Source organism: Caenorhabditis briggsae (assembly GCF_000004555.2).
Source record: "Caenorhabditis briggsae complete genome, chrII, whole genome shotgun sequence".
Classification (NCBI taxonomy): domain Eukaryota; kingdom Metazoa; phylum Nematoda; class Chromadorea; order Rhabditida; family Rhabditidae; genus Caenorhabditis; species Caenorhabditis briggsae.
Genome location: NC_013486.2, coordinates 2,755,553 through 2,775,848, shown reverse-complemented (window position 1 = coordinate 2,775,848; position 20,296 = coordinate 2,755,553). Strand labels below are relative to the sequence as shown.

General features: G+C 37.0%; 4 protein-coding genes across 4 annotated transcripts in view; 1 reads left to right on the top strand and 3 right to left on the bottom strand.

Moving 5' to 3' along the window:
* Positions 1–8,024: 8,024 nt before the first annotated feature.
* On the bottom strand, positions 8,025–8,438 carry CBG25480 (the record flags this gene model as incomplete). The annotated part of the gene is made up of 3 exons (XM_045241828.1): positions 8,025–8,055; positions 8,117–8,124; positions 8,316–8,438. 3 exons carry the CDS (start codon positions 8,436–8,438, stop codon positions 8,025–8,027), a joined length of 162 nt encoding a protein of 53 aa, XP_045099396.1.
* Positions 8,439–11,171: 2,733 nt separating this feature from the next.
* On the bottom strand, positions 11,172–11,772 carry CBG13446 (the record flags this gene model as incomplete). The annotated part of the gene is made up of 2 exons (XM_045241826.1): positions 11,172–11,311; positions 11,721–11,772. The coding sequence occupies 2 exons, from the start codon at positions 11,770–11,772 to the stop codon at positions 11,172–11,174; spliced, it is 192 nt and encodes a 63-aa protein (XP_045095139.1).
* A 309-nt stretch (positions 11,773–12,081) lies between these two features.
* On the bottom strand, positions 12,082–12,153 carry CBG25479 (the record flags this gene model as incomplete). Its single annotated transcript, XM_045241825.1, has 1 exon — positions 12,082–12,153. One exon carries the CDS (start codon positions 12,151–12,153, stop codon positions 12,082–12,084), a length of 72 nt encoding a protein of 23 aa, XP_045099395.1.
* Positions 12,154–12,375: 222 nt separating this feature from the next.
* Positions 12,376–20,296, top strand: part of Cbr-vab-1 — a gene marked incomplete at both ends in the record, with an annotated part of 22,721 nt that continues 14,800 nt past the window's right edge. Inside the window, 2 exons of the mRNA XM_002630023.1 lie at positions 12,376–12,466; positions 15,591–15,670. Of these exons, the coding sequence (XP_002630069.1) occupies positions 12,376–12,466; positions 15,591–15,670 (171 nt within the window). The remainder of the gene's footprint in view (positions 12,467–15,590; positions 15,671–20,296) is intronic.

The window sequence follows — 20,296 nt, the reverse complement described above, 5'->3', positions numbered from 1 at the left end:
AGTTCTAAATTTCTGGATTTCAGCACCTTTGGATTTCGGAACTTTTAATTTCCAAAAATTTATAGTTTTCAGTTTTTCGAATTTTTGAAAATTCCGAATTTCTGACTTGTTTTAGAATCTCAGAAATTGAATTTCTATTTCGAATTTTTCAAATTTTTGAATTTCCTTAGAATTAGGATTTTCTAATTTTTCAGAACTTTAGAGTTTCAGAGTTTCTCGAATTCCCAACTTTCAAAACTTTATGGTATTTCCAATTTTGTGAATATTTAGAACATTTTTGGTTTTTGAATATTTTTTGAATTTTCGAAACTTTCTAAATTTCGAACTTTTTCTGATTCCCGGAAATGAAATTTCCGGAACTTCTGATTTTCAGAATTTTTTTGAATTACCCAAATTTCTGAATTTCCTCAAATGTTCCTGTTAAAATATATTGTTTTGACAAAAGATAGGAAAACGTTTTCAAGCATTCAACAATATGTATAAGTCGGGCGGAACAGAAAAAGCTGTCGAGTCGAGTGTTTGTCTGTACAGTACCCACCCTTCACATGCTTATATAGGTAATCGCGCACTCAAAAAGGAAGAAAACTTTGGGACGTGCTCACGGAGCAAAAGAGACTTTTGGGACGGTCGTGGCGGCGGCTTGTGTTTGATCTATTTCCCGTTGACAGAAAGAGAAAATAAAAACAAAAGTGTGTATGTCTGTTTCAACTCTTTACAAGTAAAACCTGTAATAGAAGGGCTCAACTTTGAGCTTACTTATCTCATTTCCTGTAAGGGATATCAATGAGTGGTCCACTGATAAAGTATTGCTGATATTATGATGCACAATTTATCAGTTGACAAGGTTTTTCATATCTTTCACAGGAACCGGGATAAATCAGCTCAAAGTTTGAAGTTTGAAGCCCTTCTATTACAGGTTTCACGGTATTTAGGATCTGGAGTACGCCATTTGCCTTTAAGGTTTGGCCGGCGACCTGAAAGGTGTGTTGAAATAAGGCAATGGTGGCCATGGCCTAGAAAACTCTAGCGTCCCCCAGCAATTCACTTTTTTTTGTCCGTACACCCTCCTATTAGAATGACCCCCTAGCTTTTAACTTTGAGCCAATTTATCTCGATTCCTGTCAAAGATACTAAAAAGTGACCAATTAACAAAATGTTTATCATATTATCAGAAACGTTTTATCAGTTGATTACTTTTTGATATCTCTTACAGGAACAGAGATAAATCCCCGCAAAAATTGATTCTATGAATCACTGTGAGAGATATCAAGAAGAGGCCAACTAAAAAAAATGTTTATCATGTTATCAGTAGCATTTTACTAGTAGACCACTCTTTGATAACTCTTACAGGAAACGAGATAAATTGGGTCCAAGTGGACACTTACAGGGGGCATTCTATTAGAGGTTTACGGTAGGCACGAACTTCTCGTACTTTCGGAATTGGAAATTCTGAATTTCAAAACTCAAAAAAAAAACCATTCTTTATTACTTCTCTCTTTCCCGTTTCCTTGTCCATTTCTGACTCATAAGCCCTTTTAGGTCAAAAAAGCCATTTTCATTTTCTTTCCCCTTTTCTTTTTTTATTCTGTTTGATCCTTTAAACCACATGATCCACTTTCCATTAGTCCAAAATTTCGAATTTCAAATTTCTGAATTTCTGGAAATTTTTACTTTTAGAGTATTTGAATTTTAGAATTTTAGAATCTTTTTCTGCAGAACTACAGAATTTCAGGATTTTCGAGATTCTGAGATTCTGAAATTCTTGGAATTTCTGAATTCCAGAAATTCAAAACTATGTTTTTTTCCATTTTCTTCCAGGAAGTCCAACCAGTGAATTTCCGTTTCCGTTTTCCGCGGAAAAAATTTCCCTTTCCGTTTCCGTATATCGCAAAAATGCGTTTCCTCCCATCACTGAGTCCAACTATGAAAAATTCAAAAGTCCCAATTTATGTCCCCAATAAGAAGATCTAAGAAATTCTTGAGAATTTCAAATATTCCTTCTTTCAATTAAAACCCATCGAGAAGACACGCAAACGTCTAAATTTTATGACCCCAAAATGTCTTTTCCTGCTCTCACATATGTTACAAGTTGTCTACTGGGGTACTGCTCCAGATGGTCCCCCTTCTTTCCCCTATCGTAAACGATCGTAAACCCGGCTGATGACGTGGCAATATTGTTTCTTAATTTACAATTTTGTTGGCTCCTGTCCTATGTTTGTATTGAGGTTATGTAGTATTGTGTGCGCCAGTTTACCACACGATTTCTTGCTTTTTTTTGGTTTTTGGAGAAAATGTCAAAAACACATTTTTGGATGATTTGGTTGATATAGTTTAACCTTATATTTTTTGATTTGACCGTTTTTTGGAACTTAAAATTTTTGGCTTTTGAACCTTTTTTCGACTACTGAAATAGGGTTGGCTAGCTTCCTTATCTCAGTTCCTATAAGCGTTATCAAAAATTTGTCAACTGATAAATTGTTTTTGATAATATTATAAAAATTTTATCAGTGTACAAAGTTTTGCTACCTGTTGTAGGAACCGAGATAAATCGGGCCAAAGTAGAGGCTATGAGAAGCATACGATCATATACTCCTGCTTTGAGCTAGATTATCTTACTTCTTGTGAAAGAAATCAAAAAGTGGCCAACTGATAAAATATTGGTGATATTATGACAAACATTTTATCCGTTGACAACATTTTGATACCTTTTTCACAAACCGAGCAAACTCAAACATTTTGAATTCATTTTTTGATTTGAGCGAAATTCATTTTTGGATCTTTGTTTACAGAATTCCATTTGAAAATTGCAAAAATAAGTTGTTTCCGCTTTTTTGTCAGTTTTTTCAGAAAACTGAGCAAAGCATACTGTAGAAAATGAAAAAAAATTGTAATTGGATTTTTGGAGACAACAAAAATAAATCAAGAATTTTTGTTGAAATAGAAAATTGCGGGTTTTTTTTTGGTTCCCACCACAAACAATTTTAGATTTTGAACAACATTTTTTTGAAATTTTTTGATGGGATTTTTCAATTCAGCAAACTTTGAAAAACATTTTTTGTGATTTTCCAGCCAACATGCTTATTGTGCTGCTCAATTTTCTGCGGTAGAAATTTGAAAATTCAAAAATTCGAAAAGTCAGAAACTCAGAAATTCTAGGGAATTCCAGAAAATTTTGAAAGAAGATTCTGGAAAACCATGAAAAATTCAGAAATCCAGAAATTCATGAAATTCTGAATATCAGAAAAAAAATCAAAACTTCCAAAAACCCAAAGTTACAAAAATCCCCGAATCCTTGCTAATTCAAATGTTCAGAAATTCGAAAAATCCGGTTTTTGAAACTTTCAAAAAACTTCAGGAATGAGTTTCCAAGAATCTCAAAGCTCCAGAAATTTCAGAAAAAATGATTCCCAGAACCCTGAATTTTCAAAATTTTCTGAATTTCTTGCATGTTTAAAATTTCGGAAATTCATGGATTCTAGAATCTTCTGAAAATCCCGATTCCTTCTTTTTCCTTCTCACCCCTGCTTTCTCCCCTATTCTCATTTCCTAAACAATCAGGTAGACAGCCGGGTGGTCACTACTACCTTCTAATCCTTTTCCAAGTAAACCATGCATATTTAGTGTGTCACTGAATAATCTCCTCTTCATTGCCCCCCACTAAAAACTAGCAGCCCGGTTACAAATTGGCGCAAAATCATCTGTGCGACGGGCTATTATGCGATTAGGGACCACAGAGGGTCACATAATCATTGTTTTAGGAGGGGGCTAATTAGGAATGACCCAGAGACTCGGATTACACATGTTTCCCAATGTCCAGATGTCCAGATTTCCAGAAATTTCGGCTGCGTGTTTTTTTTCCAAAAAAATACGATAATTCCGAAATTCTGGATGTATTTCGAAACTCGAAACGTCAGAAAATTCCTTAAAATTTTGAAAATTTTGAAAACCGGATTTTATGAAATACTAAAAAATCTGAAAATTTGGAAAACGCAAAAAATTCAGAAAGTTTCTAGGAATTTGAAAAATGTTGAAAATTCTTATAATTCGAAAGTTTTTGAAAATCCGACATTTTTTAAAATATCCGAAATTCCAGAAATTTGTTATTTCGCAAAATCCCGAGAGTTCGGAAAATTTCGAACTTTCGATAAACTCTGAAAATGAACATATTATTGGGTTACGGTAGTTTTCGCTGAGAGACAGTCCTGGGTTTCCAGCTTCATATTTCAAGCAAATGCGCTCCCTTGAACAAAAAGTTTACAGTTTGAATTCCCGCTTTTTCAATTTAGGGTTGGCCCACATGAAGAGCTATTTAATACTTTTTATTTTTACTAGTTCAGCACACATCCGCTGTTAAATTTTTATATCACCCTAAAGGTGTAAATCTCTCTGACCCTCCGGAAGGGAGGGATATTCAAAGTTATGGGAAGATGCTCGTTAAACATTCCGGTGCACCAGAGGGAGCAGTTAAGAGACATATGGCCTACATAACTTTTTACTTTAGAGGAAGACGTATGTTACGTTATGGGAGGTTATGAACATTAACATACATTAACAAGGAAGAGAGAGAGAGAGAGAGAGAGAGAGAGAATACGTTTTTTTAGGATTGCAACCTATTTGAAAAGAGTTTCCGTTTGTTTAGAGAAGCTGGCAATTTTTTGGACCTTTTTTGGACCGAAAAAATGAGACAATTGGATTTGTGACCCAAAACTTAGATTCTGCTGGCTAAATGAACCGAGCCATTGGAAAATGTAATTTTTCCGGTTTTTCGTAATTGTGGAATTTTCACTACAAAGTTGATATTTTGGCATTTTTTCCAATTTGTTTTTTCGCAATTATCTTCATATTTTTGGTGTAATTTTCAGTGTCTTTTTCCTCTTGAAAGCGATACTTGAAAACTTTTTTCCCCTTTTCAACTCCAAAAATTTCTCAATTCTGAAGCACCAGTTGTCTTACATTTTTTTCCGCCCCCTCCTCTTCAAAAAGAGTCCATAACCCATAAAAATTTGTCTTCGCCTACTGCTTATCCAACTTTTTAACAAGCCAATTTCCCCGGGTTCTCTTCGTGTTCTTTTGTTGGGGAATTTTGGGAAAAAGTTTGTACTTTTTTTCTCGAAACTTTCACCCTTCCCACCAATTTTTCTTCAATTTCAACACTGAATTCAGAAGCAGTAGTAGTTGTAATCATTGAATCGGTCTCCAGGGAATTTGGTGCATTTTCAGGAATTGGGGCATTTTTCCAGAGGACTTAACTTTCCTAAAATTTGTAGTCCTAGGTCATCATTCTAATCCAAAATGAAAGGAAGACATTGAATTCAGTTTTGGTTTTCCTTTTCAAGTTGAACCTGACCTAATTCGAAAATTGGTGCAAGGAAAAGAACGGGAAAATTTCGAAATTCTGTCAAAGAAAATCCTTCTTGAATGAACCGGAAACTTTCAGTTCTGTTTTGGTCTTTTGCGGAGGCAAAAAAAAACTGCTTTACCCCATTTGAAGCACTGAGTCTCTCAATTCCTCACACTCTCTCATTTTTCGAGTTTTCATTTGAAAAATAAACAATTTCAGAATTTCGAAAATCCTCTCTAGAAAACCAATCCATAAAACTCTAAAAATCCAAAAAGTTGACTATTCAAAAATTTCGAAGGATTTTGTGGTTCTTGAATTTTTCAAAAATACATATTGGAAAATTTGGACTTTTCAAGTGAAAGTTCGAAAATTCGAAAAAATCCGAAAATGTCCTTCTCTTGAAACTTCTAGAACTGAATATTTCGAAAAATCTTAAAAATCCCGAAAACCCAGAAAGTCCCAAAAATCTTAAAAATCCAAAAAATTCGGAAAATCACAAAAATCCAAAATACTCTGAAAATCTTAAAAATAGTAGAAAGATCAAATTCTGAAAACCCCTAAAAATTAAAAAAAATATTTTTAATTCCAAAAAGTTTGAAAACCTTGGAAAAAATCCCAACATTCTCAATTATCCTATAAATCTAATAATCCCAAAAATACCAAAAATTCTAGAAATGCCGAAATCACAAAAGGCCCAAAAACTTCAAAAATCCCAGAAACTTTAAAACCCAAAAATCTGGGTATCCTGGAAACTTTGAAATTCCAAAAATCTAAAAAAAATCCTGAAAATCCATGAAGTCTCAAAAACAGTAGAATTCGAAAAAACCCCAAAAACCCTTAAATTCTGAAAATCGCAGAAATTTTGAAAATTCTGAAGCCCTAAAATTTCTAACGATCCCAAAAAAAACCGAAAATCCTGAAATCATAAAAATCCCAAAAAAACCTAAAACTATCGAAAATCCCTAATGTCTCGAAACTACGGAAAATCATGGAAATCCAAAAATTTCCAAAACCCGAAAATTCTAGAAAACTCTAAAAATCCCAAAAATGGTTTTTACAAAGATTTTAAAGAGGTTTTGAAGTTTTAAAGTCCGAACCCTTCGCAAAACAAAAATCCTTCTAATTACCGTTCCCAGACGTCTTCCCCAAAGGGGGTCTTCTCCCCTTTTCATGGAAAACCGATTCGTTTTGTGTTCTCTCTGTTTGATTAGGCAATACTCGAGGCATCTAAACAAAAAGTGGGATAGGGGGGGGGGGGGGTCAAAAAGAGCAGCCGACTCCTATTATTTTCTCTTTTTCTCTTTTTCTCTGTGAGAGAGAGGGACAACAATAACAAAAAGAAGAAGAAGAAGAAGAGAACAATAAATTCATGATATCCGCTTGTATCCGGAAAGAACAAGGCCTACTACTGGGGAGAAAGAGTCTCTTGTTGGAAACAATGAGAAGCTAAGAATGCTTCCCTTCGAAAACATCATTATTTCTTGCTAAATTTGTTGTTTTTTTACAAGAATTTAGTGGCCAAGGAGCTTTCAAACGGTCCAGAAGCTTCTAAAAATGCATATGAAACTTTCAAATTATCTCGTAAGTTCAAGGTGGTCTAGGATCTTCCAAGTGGCCTAAGAGTCTCTAGGCCGCTCTAGCAATTAGTCTTCTCTCGATTCCCACCTTCTCCATCATCATTTCTTCAGAAGAAACCCTTTTCCTAATCTACCCATCTCACCTACACCACTAACCAAACAACAGTATCGGTGTCTTTTCTTCTCTTCCAAGAACATAGACGGTCCCATGGGAACGAAGAGCAATTAGCACACCCTTGGACCGTGGTCTCTTCTCAGTGTCCATGAAAATTGGGTGCGAACATGTCATTATTTTGAACATTTTTGACCTCATACTTGTCAGAATTTACACCCTCTCGGCTATCACCTTGATAGGTGAGGAGCGTAGGATTTATGAACTTTTTTATAGTTTCATCTAGTTTTTGATGTTAAAAATGGTTCTTTAGTTTTGAACCGATTTATCATCCGCGTTGCTAGCAGCTGAGCTAAGCCGTCGCAAGAGTAAGCTGACTTAGACTTCAAGCTCAATTATCTCAGTTCCTAGAAGAGATATCAAATGTTTGCCAACTGATAAAATGTTGGTGAGATTATGATAAACATTTCATCAGTTAACAAATTTTCGCTATCTTTCATAGAAATCGAGATAAATTGGGTCAAAGTTAAGCTTCATGATTTCACTCATAACTCGCTTCAAAACCAACATTTCTGACTGGTTTTAAAAGTAAAGCTCTATAGCACAAAATAAAATTTAACTAATTTTTAAAATCCTGCTTATTAAAAACAGTTCAAAAATTTTCTGGCTCTCAGAATTTCCAAAAAATTTTAAATTTCAGATTTTTCGAATTTTCGAACATTCTGAATTTTCTCAGTTTTCCGAAAATTTTTTTGAGTCTCAGAATTTTTAAAATTTTTGATTTTTTTTATTTTCTGGAATTTTATATAAAATTGGAACTTTTTGGAATTTTTAAACTTCTTATACCGTAAAAGCCGTAATTGCCCCTTTTAATTTAAACTGATAAAACACTTCTGATTGTATGATAAACAAATTATCAGTTGACAACTTTTTGATATCATTAACAGGAACGGAGATAAACCGTCTCAAAGTGAAAAGTTAGAGAGCCCTTCTATTACAGATTTTGATTTTCTGAAACTTCTAATCTTTTGGTTTTCCTGCAATTCAAAAATATACGAATTTACTGGAATTCTAAAATTTCGGAGCTTTAAAATCTTTAACTTCTGAAAATGAAACTTCCAGGATGCCTCTACCTTTCTGGACTCCAAAAGTGACCTGATTTGAGTTCAAAGTGATTCTTCAAAAATTAAAAAAAAACCCTTCAACTGATTATTAATGACTTCTTCCCTCCCGTAAAGATACGGTTATTAGCATTTAGCACTCAGGTGACGATAAGTCTCTAGACTTCCCGGAGAACCTGTTGTCTTAACCCACCCCTCTCATTCATTCTACCTACTCTATTGGAAAAAAAAGAGTCTTCTTCTTTTTCTCGTTTTCCTTCGATTCGATTCTTTTGTTTGTGTTTCATTAGACATTCACTTTGTTTCTAGAAATTTCAATCCTCCTTTTTTTTTAGAAGAATCTTCATCAACCTTTCATCAACTTTAGAAATCCAGGAATCTCCAGCCCTCGAAAAAATCATTTCCATTCTTCTTCCGAGATGTTTAATAGGGTCTCTAATTAGTCTCTCTAATCAAACTGTTAAATACGTTCTCTATTTGATCAAAAGGAACCTATATGGGTAATAAATTATAGAACATTCCCGACCATAAAAATCGTCGGACCCCCAACTTCAAAAGCCCTTTTCCCGTCGTCCCGTAAAGCACACAAACTTATCAACATAACATTTTTGGCTGATGATATAATATAATCATATATAGTGGTTGTTGGATGGTCATGCATCCCCCCCCCCCCCCCTTATTCATATGTATATATGGTAGATACGTGGAACTGGTCACTTTTTTGTTGTATAGGTTTTCACACACTCGATAGCAATGGTCTCGAACACTAGAAAAAAACAGTTTGTGTGTTTTCAAGTGTACAAGTTTTGTTGTTTTTGTTGGCCGGGAATTTTTTGCAAATTGGGTTTTTTTGGCCAGCACTAGAAGACTAGGAAAACTGTCTTCAAACTAATTCTACAGGCTGATACACTGAAGAATGCTTCCCTTCCTTAACTATAAACTTTGAGCTGATTTATCTCGATTCCTATAAAAGATATCAAAAAGTAGTCAACTAAAAAAATGTTGGTGATATTATGATAAACATTTTATCAGTTGTTTACTTTTTGATATCTTTTACAGGGACCGAGATATATGGGCTCAAAGTTAACGGATTGGGGGAAATTCTATTAGAGTGTTTACGGTAGATCAATTTTTGAATTTTCAGTTTAAATTTAACATCATTTTATAGAGCTTCTTGATTTCTACATTTTTCATTTTGATCTGGCTGGAAATTTTGAATTTCAAGCCAGTTATGGGGTATTTTGCGATCGACCTTTTTTTCGATTTCAGAATTTTTAAAAACCAAAAAATCCCATGAATCGCAATTTAAAGAAACCCTGAAGTTTAAAGAACTCAAAAATTCAAGAATCTGAAAAATCTTAAAAATTCTAGAACTCCCAAAATCCAAAAAAATATATATAAATCTTAATTTTGGAGATTTCGATTTTTTTAAATCTTAATTTCAGTACTTTTGAAATTTTTTCAGGATTTTCAGGTTTTTGAGGTTTTTTTTTGGAATTTCGAATTCTCTCGGAATGTTTGAATTTTGGATATTCTGATTCTCAGACCTTTCCCATTTTCCAGACCCCCAAAACCTGAAATTTTAAAATTCAAAAAATCAAGGTCTCAATTTGTCCCAATATGTCCAAGTTTGTTCTTCTAATGACACCATATGAGTACGGTCATCATATAACTAGTACCCTTCTCCTAGTAAGTCGATCGCAAATCAATCGAATCACCCCCTCGGAATTACGTAACTTTTGGGCACACTTGTAGGTCTTCTCGGATCGTTCACCTCCTCCGAATTCATCAGGAGAGGAAAATTACGACCCGTCTTCTTCTTCTTCTCAGTGGGAGGTGATCGTAAATCTGTTGTTATCCCCACCACCGTCGCGGTTATCACTATAAATCAAGTGTTGGCGTAACCCATTCGTGTTTTTGGAATTTGGTAGATGAGATAACAGGGACCACCAAATGAGGTGGGAATGTTGTTGCTCTAAGATTGAGACTCGTGATTCTGGTAGAGAGATTTTTTGGAGATATAGGATGTAGGCATAGTTAGGGGACTCGGTGGGAGGTAGGAATGTTTTTTGAGGTCTTTAGAAGATAAGGATGTATCAGTCGTCTTCGGCAAGTTTGCTCTGTGGAGAATCATGGGGTTCGGCTACGGTAGAGGTGGACAGATCTGAATCTAATAGTAAAAAGACCGACAGCGCAGCTCGGCTTATAGGATTCTGAGATACCGAGATTCTGAGATTCCGAGATTCCGGGATTCTGAAATTCTGAGATTTTGAAATTCTGAGATTCTGAGATTCTGAGATTCTGAAATTCTGAGATTCTGAGATTCTGGGATTCTGAGATTCTGGAATTCTGAGATTCTGAGATTCTGGGATTCTGAGATTCTGAGATTTTGAAATTCTGAGATTCTGAGTTTCTGGGATTCTGAGATTCTGAGATTCTGAGATTCTGAGATTCTTAGATTCCAAGATTCTGAGATTCTGAGATTCTGAGAATTTGCAATTCTGAGAATCTGAGATTCAGAGATTCTCAGATTCTCAGATTCTGAGATTCTGAGAATCTGAGATTCTGAGGTTCTGAGATTCTGAGATTCTGAGATTCTGAGATTCTGAGATTGCGAGATTCTAAGATTCTGAGATTCTTGGTATTTGGGATTTCTAGGATTTAAAATTTTTTTAATTCTAAGGTTTTAAGGACTTCTAGGCTTTCAAAGATTCTTGGAATTATTTGACTTTTTGGGATTTTTTACTTTTTAAGATGTTTAGACGATTTGAGATTTTGGTATTTTTAGGATTTTTTAAATACTTAAGGATTTTCAGGATTTTTGAGATTTTAAAGATTGTCAGGGCTATTAGAATCCTGTGGGCTTTCTGATTCCCTTTATTTGCATTCATAATTCAAAAAAGTTTCCAAACACGATTCTTCCTCCCCCTTCTCCGCTAAATGGACAGTTCGAATGTTCCGCAATGCCTAATAATCAAATCATCCCTTCTAAAAGTGACTTCTTCTGGATTTAATACCTTCTAAGTGGATTCAATTGAACAGTTCGGGGCATATGTTTTCCTTCTTCTTCTTCTCCGAAAGTGGGCGGAGCTTCTTTTCTTCTCCTTAGACTCCCCTCTCTCTGTGGAGACAGAGACCACCCCGCCCCCTTTTTCCGACCCTCCCTATCTCTCTTTTCTCTCTTGCCCATGGTTTCTGGGCTGTCCGGTTCTGACCGGAGGACTTGTGTAGTGAGCATGAATTGATGATGAGAGCTTTCCTTTTGCACTCTATTCCTCTTTTTTGAAAATTTTACATTTTGGAATTTCGGGATATTTTTGAAGTCATATTCTTTCAGAAATTTTTTCCCATTTTTTTCCGGATTTTAAAAATTCCATTTTTGTAATTTTTTTTGGCATTTTTTCTCTGCCTTTACTCTTTTTTTTTCCGGATTTTTTTATTTTCTGACTGTACGGTGTCATATATCAAAAAACTAGACTTTTGAAAATTTTCATGTCTGGCCTCCTTTAACGTTTTTTTTTGCCGAGTTTTTCAAATTTTTCGGGTCCCGCAACGATTACAGTAAAAACTTTTTCTCGGCGAAAAAATCGGTTGTTTTGTTTGTTTAGTGATTTTTGTCATTTTTGTCGAATTTCGAAGATTAACAAAACTTTTCCGACTTTTTAAGCTAAATTTCAGCATTTTCAGTTATTTTTATCGTATTTTACTCTTTTTTTTTCGTTGAAATTCAGCATTTTCGGGTTTCGCGACGATTACAGTAATAACTCATTCGCTTACAGTAATCTCTTTGAAAAGAAAGATTTTTTTGAGTTTTTCAACTATTTTCATCAATTTTTCGACGAATTTAATAAATTTTTCGGCGATTTTAACGAATTTATCCATTATTTTATTGATATTCTTTTGATTCTAACGAACATTGTGTTGTTTTCATCAACACAATTTCAGCCAATTTCCCAGTTTTTTCAAATCGATTTTTCTCATTTTTCGCAATTTCTTAGCCATTTTCCTCTGAAATTCCCTTAATTTTTTCCTTTTTTCTTCGATCTTCCCGTTTTTTCTCCGCCGCTGTTCATCAAATTTCAGTTTTTTTTTTCAAATTTCAATTTTTTCAGATCGAAAGCGAACCCATTCTCATTCTCCATTCTAAACCCCTGTCAAATGCATCAAACGCACTAATACCCCCTCTACTCACTGCTCAGAAAAAAACCCATTTTTCGAACAAAAATGCGTTTATACAATTCGCGGATTCTGAATCCGTTCTACTCGATATTTCTGCTACAATTATTCGTTATTGAATTTGTGAATTCACATCAAGGTAAGGAAAATTTTCATTAATTCATACTGCTCTCCACTGTGCACTGTATAAGAACCGCCCGGAGACCGAAACAAGACAGTGTGTCGTGTATGTGTGTGAATAGATTAACACTTGGTTACTCTCCTCCATCCTATTGTACCTACACACCTAACCCATAGTTAAGAAGAAAGGAGGAAAACACGAAGCCAAGCTCTACTAGTATGTCCTTGGCGTTCAAAAAAACCGGTAGCTGTTTTGCCTACTGTATTAGGTAGTTTCATTCTCTCTATCATCTGTGTAGCGGGGTAGGAATGGTTCAAATTGCGTTTTATTTATTGGCTTCAATTACTATGATGAAGACAGCAGGAGGGAGGCGAAACAGCACCAGATGATGTGACTTGGTGGCGCCAACGATTTTGGCGCCTTTATGGTTTATAGAGGGGGACGAAATGGGAGCTTAATTATGACCTACTAGATTTTGTAACCGTAGAAAAAACCGATTTTATTGAGGTAACTGGGGAGCTAAGAACCTATGTTAGTTTTTGGGAAAATCCATGTGATTTTGTTTCCATTAAAAAGCTCGAATTTTCAGCTTTCTAATCATCCCAATTTTATCGATTATTGAGAATTTTTGATGTCGTTTTGAAGCTCGAAATCTCAGCTTTTACTTGAGGTAATCGGCATTCTCCTAGCATCAAAATTGAGCGAGATACAGCAAAATTCGTATTTCTCTCTTCTCGACGATTTAAGTACCAATAGAAAGCCCAAATTTTCATCGTTCTGAATATCCCAATTTCATCGATTTTTGACAAATCCAAAAGCCAGAAAACCCAGCATTTTCAGGGCCATTTTGAAGCTTAGAATCTCACCATTCCATCGGTGTAATCGGCATAGTTCTAGCATCAAAATTGAGCGAGATACAACAAAATCCGTTTTTCTTACTTCTCGACTATTTGGGTACCAATAGAAAGCCCAAAATTTCATCTTTCTAAATATCCCAATTAATCGATTTTTGGCCTTTTTTGGTAACATTTTGAAGCCCAGTATCTCAGACTTCCATTGGTGTTTTCGGCATTTCTCTAGTTTTGAATCTGAGTCTGTAATTCCAGCTTTTCGCACAATTTCATAGGCGTATCGACCTAAACTAGTTTCGAGCCACTTTCACGTTTTGTTCCGGAGGCGCGAAAGGTGTGATAATAAGAAGATATTGGATATGTCCTCTCGGAGGGGAACAACTGTTTCCATACCTTCATCTTTTGCGAGCAGCGAGCTGACAAGAATCGCACCTTTCTTCTCCCCCTCCGACACTTCTCGAGAGAGGGGTGCACAAAAGATAAATGAGTGTTCAATCATTGAAATTTCGACGATCGGGACCCTTTTGTCTCCGAATTCAAACTTGAGATTTGGCTAGCCAATGAGGAACAAGAAACCGAAAATTTTGCGATGACAAAAGAATCACTAGTGAATAATTGACACATCTCATAGAAGAGAAGAAGACCCTGCGGTGTCATTTGAGAGCCATCTCTTCCGGCCCCGGACCTTCGGCCGCCCGCCCGACCGAAACCAATTTGTTTATGTAGGAAGAGAAAAGGTGTGGTAGTGATGGGTCCGCTAGAGGTTTTTGAGTGGCACGCCATTCGCAAGCTACTCGGATTACCACTCTGATTGACAGGAAAACTTTTGGGTCAAAAGTTTAGAGGGTCTACTGTAGAGAGAGAGAGAGAGAGATAGAAATCTGAAAACCGGCGGCGCCTGGCGCTCAGATCCTTATCGAGCCACCCCATCGTCGGCGGCGACGTTAGTCACTTCCAACCACTTCTAACATAATAAATCACGGGAAACACGCGTTATTTTCCGAAACCCCGCGTGCCTCTTTCCGGCGATTAGAGGGGATTTTTCGAAATAAAAAAAGTGCATAACCTATTGAATTCGTCGTGGTCCAGCCACACACGCTAAGTGGTGTGTGTACTCTGCGAATTAGGTGATGGAGGAGCGAATGAATAAAAAATGTGGTTCGCGAAATACCTGATAAATTGTCACGAAGAGTGAGAATTAAGCGGATTTTCGGGGAGCCAGCACGAGAGCAAACAACATAATTATCTGGAGTTTTTTAATTGTGCGATTCTTCTGCTAAATGATTCCAAGGAATTGAGAATCAATGAGAGGGAAGAAATATAGTGTCAAGTGGTCACTATCCCCTATTCATTTCCTCCCCGAGAACACATCTCGAGTAGTTTTTGTATTGCCGCCGGCTGGCGACCCTATGGCCTTCGGGGGGCGCTGCGCACTATCCGTAAGGCCAGGAGGATATGTTTGTTTGAGACATCAGCATATCCTGTATGAAGAAATACGGCATAAATACACACACAGACCCTTATTGAAATGCGAGAACAGTGGGAGCCAGAGAGTTTTTTTTTGTTTTTTCGGCTGTGAAGAAGGTCAAGAGTATGGGGAGAGATGAAGCTAAAAATAAGTTTGGGGAGATTTTGGCACCAAAATCGAGAGGAATTTAGGCCTATTTTTGAGACCGAAAATTGGGCGAAATTCAGGCTTTTTCGGTGCCAAAAGTATGCCTAGATTTATGCCTATTTTAGCGCGAAAAATCGGGTTAAATTTTGGGACATTTTGGCGTCAAAAATCAAGCTAAATTTAGGCTTATTCAGGCTCATTTTCAGCGCAAAAAAATCGGCCTAAATTTTGGTCTATTTTTTGCGCCGAAAATCGGGTGTAATTTTAAGTCATTTCAGCGCCAAAAATCGGCCTATTTTTGAGGCCGAAATCAGCCTAAAATTAAGCCTATTTTGGTGTCAAAAATCGACCTAAATTGAAGCCTATTTTTGAGTTAAAAATCGGTCTAGATTCAAGCCTATTTTGGTGTCGATAATCGACCTAGATTTAGGTCTTTTTTGGCGCATAAAATCGGCCTGAAATTAAGCCAATTTTGGTTCCAAAGTCGGCCTACATTTTGGCCGATTTTTCGCGCCAAAAATCGAGCTTGGCTTAGACCTATTTTAAAGCCAAAAATTGCCCTAGATTCAAGCCTATTTTGGCGCAAAAATCGATCTAGATTCAGGCATTTTTTTGACCCCAAAACTCAGCATTTTTGGCTCATTTTGCCTCATTTGTAACACCAATTTCATTTCAGAAGTGCTCTTCGACCTATCCAAAGCCACGCCAGCCACCCGATGGGACTCTCTAGCGCTGAAACACGATCGAGATGATGTGGTAAGTCTTCTGAATACTTCCGTTGTCGACGCCTTCATCGCCTTCGTCTTCGTCTTCTTCCAATCTTCTAGAGTACACTTGAATTGGTTTCGTGAAATTGAAAAGAGATGAGACTTGGAAAAAAGAGATGGGGTCGGCCGAAAAAGAAACAAGTTGTGTTGTATGTATGTCGCTTCGTTTTTGCATAGAGAGTGACCCATGGGAATTTGAAATTTTTGTGTTGGAAGAGCTTTTTGTGCATACACACACCATCTGATGAGGGTCGGATGTGTACACAAAAAAGTTTTGGGCCTCAATTTAGGGGTCTAGGGAGGGGGGGGGACGTTCCGGGAAATACGACCCCGGAGTGGTCCGTTCCTTTGAAAGGGGGCTTTGTGTGAAGAAGAATACAGTTATTAGTTGACATTAACGGAATGTGACAGACACTGGGTGCCTATTAGGACAGGGTCTTTAATGGAATAGAGGTCCTAGGGATTACCATAGAATTCAAAAAAAGGGGTCCCCTGGCCTCGGGCTTTTTCTAGGCCAGCCGTGTTTACGAACAACTTGTGGCCACCATCCCAATAAAGACTACTAAAAATAATCCTATTAAACATTTCTCGAATTAAATTCTTCGGCTTTTCCTGCCCCCTCCCCGAATGTTCATCTTCCTTTACATTCAATTAGTAGTCGCTTTTCACTTCAGAATATCTCCCATCTCTTCAGAATATCTGAGGTTGATATTGGTGGGGGATACATAGAAAGAGAGAGAGCTAAAGTCGATTAAGAAGAAGAACATAGTGGGGGAGTCATTTAGAAGTCGGAATAGAGCATATGTTGCACACACACATATACATATTTTGGTGGGCTCAAATTAGATTGTTGGAGGGATGAGATGGGAGATCATATAGGGAACGTCATGGGGTATTTTGAAATTGGGGGAAAAAATGAAAAGTTTTGGAATTGGGAGCTTTTCGAGCAGTCGATTATTCTGAAATTCTGGAATTTTCAAAAATTTCTAATTTTGTGGAATTTGCGATTTTCTGAGAATTCCAAATTTAAAAATTTTGCATTTTTCGAAAAATTGAATTTTCGGAAATATTTCGATTTTTCAAAGAATTCCCTATCGATTGGTATATTTTTTGACCATATTCTGACCACTTTGAGCCAATTTGAGCCAATTTTTAAATTTTTTGAAATTTATTCGATTCTCCAGAAAATTCCTTATCGATCAGTATATTTTTCATGCCGATCTGAGGATTTTTGGCTGATTTAAGCCAGTTTGAAGATTTGCAATTTTCTGGAATTCTGGAATTTTCGATTCTCCAGAATATTCCGAATCGATTGATACATTTTTGACCGTATCCTGACCATTTTGAGCTCAAATTTTTCCGATTTTTCTCCAAACTTTCCTAGACCCTTGTTGAATGACACCATCACCACCCTCTTCTCACTTCCTTCCTTCCTCAATGAGACTGGGAGGTTTGTTTGAATAGTGAGAAGGGGGTAAAAGGAAAATACCGTTATTCCTCCTCCTTTACCAAATGAAGCGGTAAATTGCAACATGTGAAAACTTGTCGTCACCTCTCCATCTCTCATTTGAATAATACCATTAACGGATCTGACCTTCGTGCGGCGGCTCCTAGGTGATAATGACCCATAGTCATTTGACGCCTTTCCCGTTGTCCTTAGCCTGTAATTTAGACATGTCCCCGAAAATTCCGGCTCAGTAAAGTGGCAGGAGCACTTAATTAGCCAATATAGTGAGCACAATCCATGCGTGTTAACTGGATGGGCACCAGACACAACAGGTGTGAGATATGACCAATTTGAAATGCAAATTCGCTTCGACGAACGGAGAGTGGGTCTCTCTATTATTATTGTTGTTGTTGTGGTGTTGTGCTACACAGTTGACACTGACCCCCTCACTCAGAAAGTGACAAATGTGTTGTGAATAATGGAGGTCCCTCCTGTCAGTTGGTTGGCAATGGATATGTATCAATGGAGCCGGTCTAGCAGGTGGCCAAGTTGGCTTCTGATGCACCTGCAAAGTCACTGTATCGTTATTCCGTTTTTCGAAAGAAAGACAATGCATACAAAGAAGACACACCTGGAGGAGAAAACTCGTTCCGTTAGGGTTGAAAAAGTACACATACAGAAGACATTCTTATTATTATTATTATGATTATGTGGCGTGTAAGAAGAGAAGCATATGTATTGAAACACCCTCCTGGAAGAATTGTAGAATCAAGACAAGGAAACTGGTTTTCCTTTGATGATTTGGTGTACTTTAGAAATTGGGAAGGGAAGGAATAGACGGGGTCAAGAACTGGGGCTTTTGGGATAAGAAGAAAATGTCTAGGAAACTCTCTATCGATTGCTATAAGTTTGATTTGGATCCTGGGATTTTGAGCCGAGATATGGTCCTTTGAAAACTTGGGATTTTCAGATTTTTAGAATTTTTCAATTCTCTAGAAAATTCCCTTTCGATCTGTGTAGCTTTAACAGTAATCGGGTCATTTTGAGCCAAGATACGGTCCCTGGAATTTTTAGAATTTTCCATTTCAAGTCTTCTAGGATCTCCAGAAAATTCTCTATTGATCTGTATAATTCTAGCCAGGATCATTGGATTTTGAGCCAAGATATGGTCACTGGGATTTTTGGGATTTTCAAAAATTTTAAGCCTTTGAGAATCTCCAGAAAGTTCCCTATCCATCTGTATAACTTCGACGTAGAGCTGATGCTTTTAAGCCGAGATATGGTCACTGGGATTTCCGGAATTTTTCAGATTTTTTGAAATTCTGAGTCTCCAGAAAATTTCCCATCGATCAGCTATACGCTTTGAAAATTATTGGGGGATTTTGAGAGGAGATCTGATCATTTTTATATTTTAAACCTTTGGAATTTTTAGGATTTCCAGCATCTCCAGAAAATTCCCTATGAATCTGTATAAGTTTGACCTCGAGGTGATGATTTTTAGCCGAGAGATGGTGACTAGAAATTTTGAAATTTTTCAGATTTTGCGAATTTTCGAAATCTCCAAGAAATTCCCTGATTTTGAGCCAAGATATGGACCTTTGAAATTTTGAAATTCAAATCTAAAGAAAAGATTTCCGAACTTCAAGAAAAAAGCGGAATTTCCAAGCTAATCACCCGCCATCACTTTTGATTTATGAAATGGGCCAGCCTAGTAGTCATTTTACGAATTCTTTGCGGTTTTACTCAACTTCCAACCCATCAAATTTGATCACTTCTCTCTCTCTTATTCTCGAGGAAACCTAAACCTTGATGACAAATTAGAGGACATAAATCAATCCGAAGACGAACTTCTCATTCTCTATTGGCTCCTCCAAAAAGTTTCCCAGGAATTCTGAGCAAACAAAGGGAGCGAAGAAGCTCATGGAAAATGGCTGTGGTGTGCGCGAGAAATGCGAAGGCACACATTGTCTTATGCTAATCCGTGCGGCAAACTACTCTCCTCTTGAGGAGTGGGACTTGTTTCTCACGAAGGGATTCAGAAGAGAGCTTGAAGACGTTGGGCTGCCGACACCACTTCAGAAGGAAGAGGTGTCCGACAACGACTACTAATCTCTTCTTGTCGGACAACATGATTTTTTTTTTCTTGAGAGAGATAGAGGTCACTCGGTATTGTTCGTTGAAGAGAGATCGTTGAAAGAGAGAAGACGCAGAGAGGAAAAGATGTGAATCTCGCAACTTCTTCTGAATTGTGAACACGAAGGTCGAAATACATAAAGTAGGGAAATTGCCATTTTTCCTGGGGATTATGAGCCTCTCTGGCGTCCTGAAAGTTGTGTATATGTACTCATACAAGATGTTTATCATCTTTAGAAGACGTGCCTACACACGCAACGTCTTCTAGTAGAAGACGTCTTCTACACTTTTTGAAGGAGAAGTGTCCACTCGCATTGTTCCAATTGCGTGCCGTTGCGCAATAATCTAGAAGAAGGGACTTCCGACGATGAAAATGATGTGGACTTTTTGAAGAACAAGGGATTCTGAAGACGTTGAAAATTCTGAATCCATCTGTCTAATTTTGACCGGATTCTAATCATTTTGAGTCGAGATATGGGATTTTGAAAATGGTGGCCTAGAAACTCAGAAATTCGATTTTCTAGGTCATTGCTAAAAATCAGCATTACTCGCTTCAAAATGAACCATTGTGATTTCAAAAACCTTCAATCAAAAGCTCTGGCCTAGCTCTTTAGAATGATGGCCTAGAATCCCGATTTTCCAGGATTTCTAGGCCATCATCTGAAAGAGCTAGTTTAGAGCTTCCCGACGCTAGTTTCGAAACTCGAATTCATCTAATTTAAGCAAATTTACACCGCTTTGAGATTGATGACCTAGAAATCCGGATTTCTAGGCCACCGAATACAAATTTGTGTAACTCGATTCAAAGTCGAAATATTCGCTCATGATCTAATTTTTCCAATATCTGACCTAGCTTCCTTCCTAGGCCACCATATGTATACACTTGACAGTTTACGTTTATACGGTATGACGCAATCCGATACGGTGCTTCTTCCGGTGTCCGTCTGCTGTTGCTCCTCCAGTAAGCACAATCACCATATGCTTATATTATGCAAAAAAGGGCAGAGGGGACATTTGACCTAAACACTAAATATG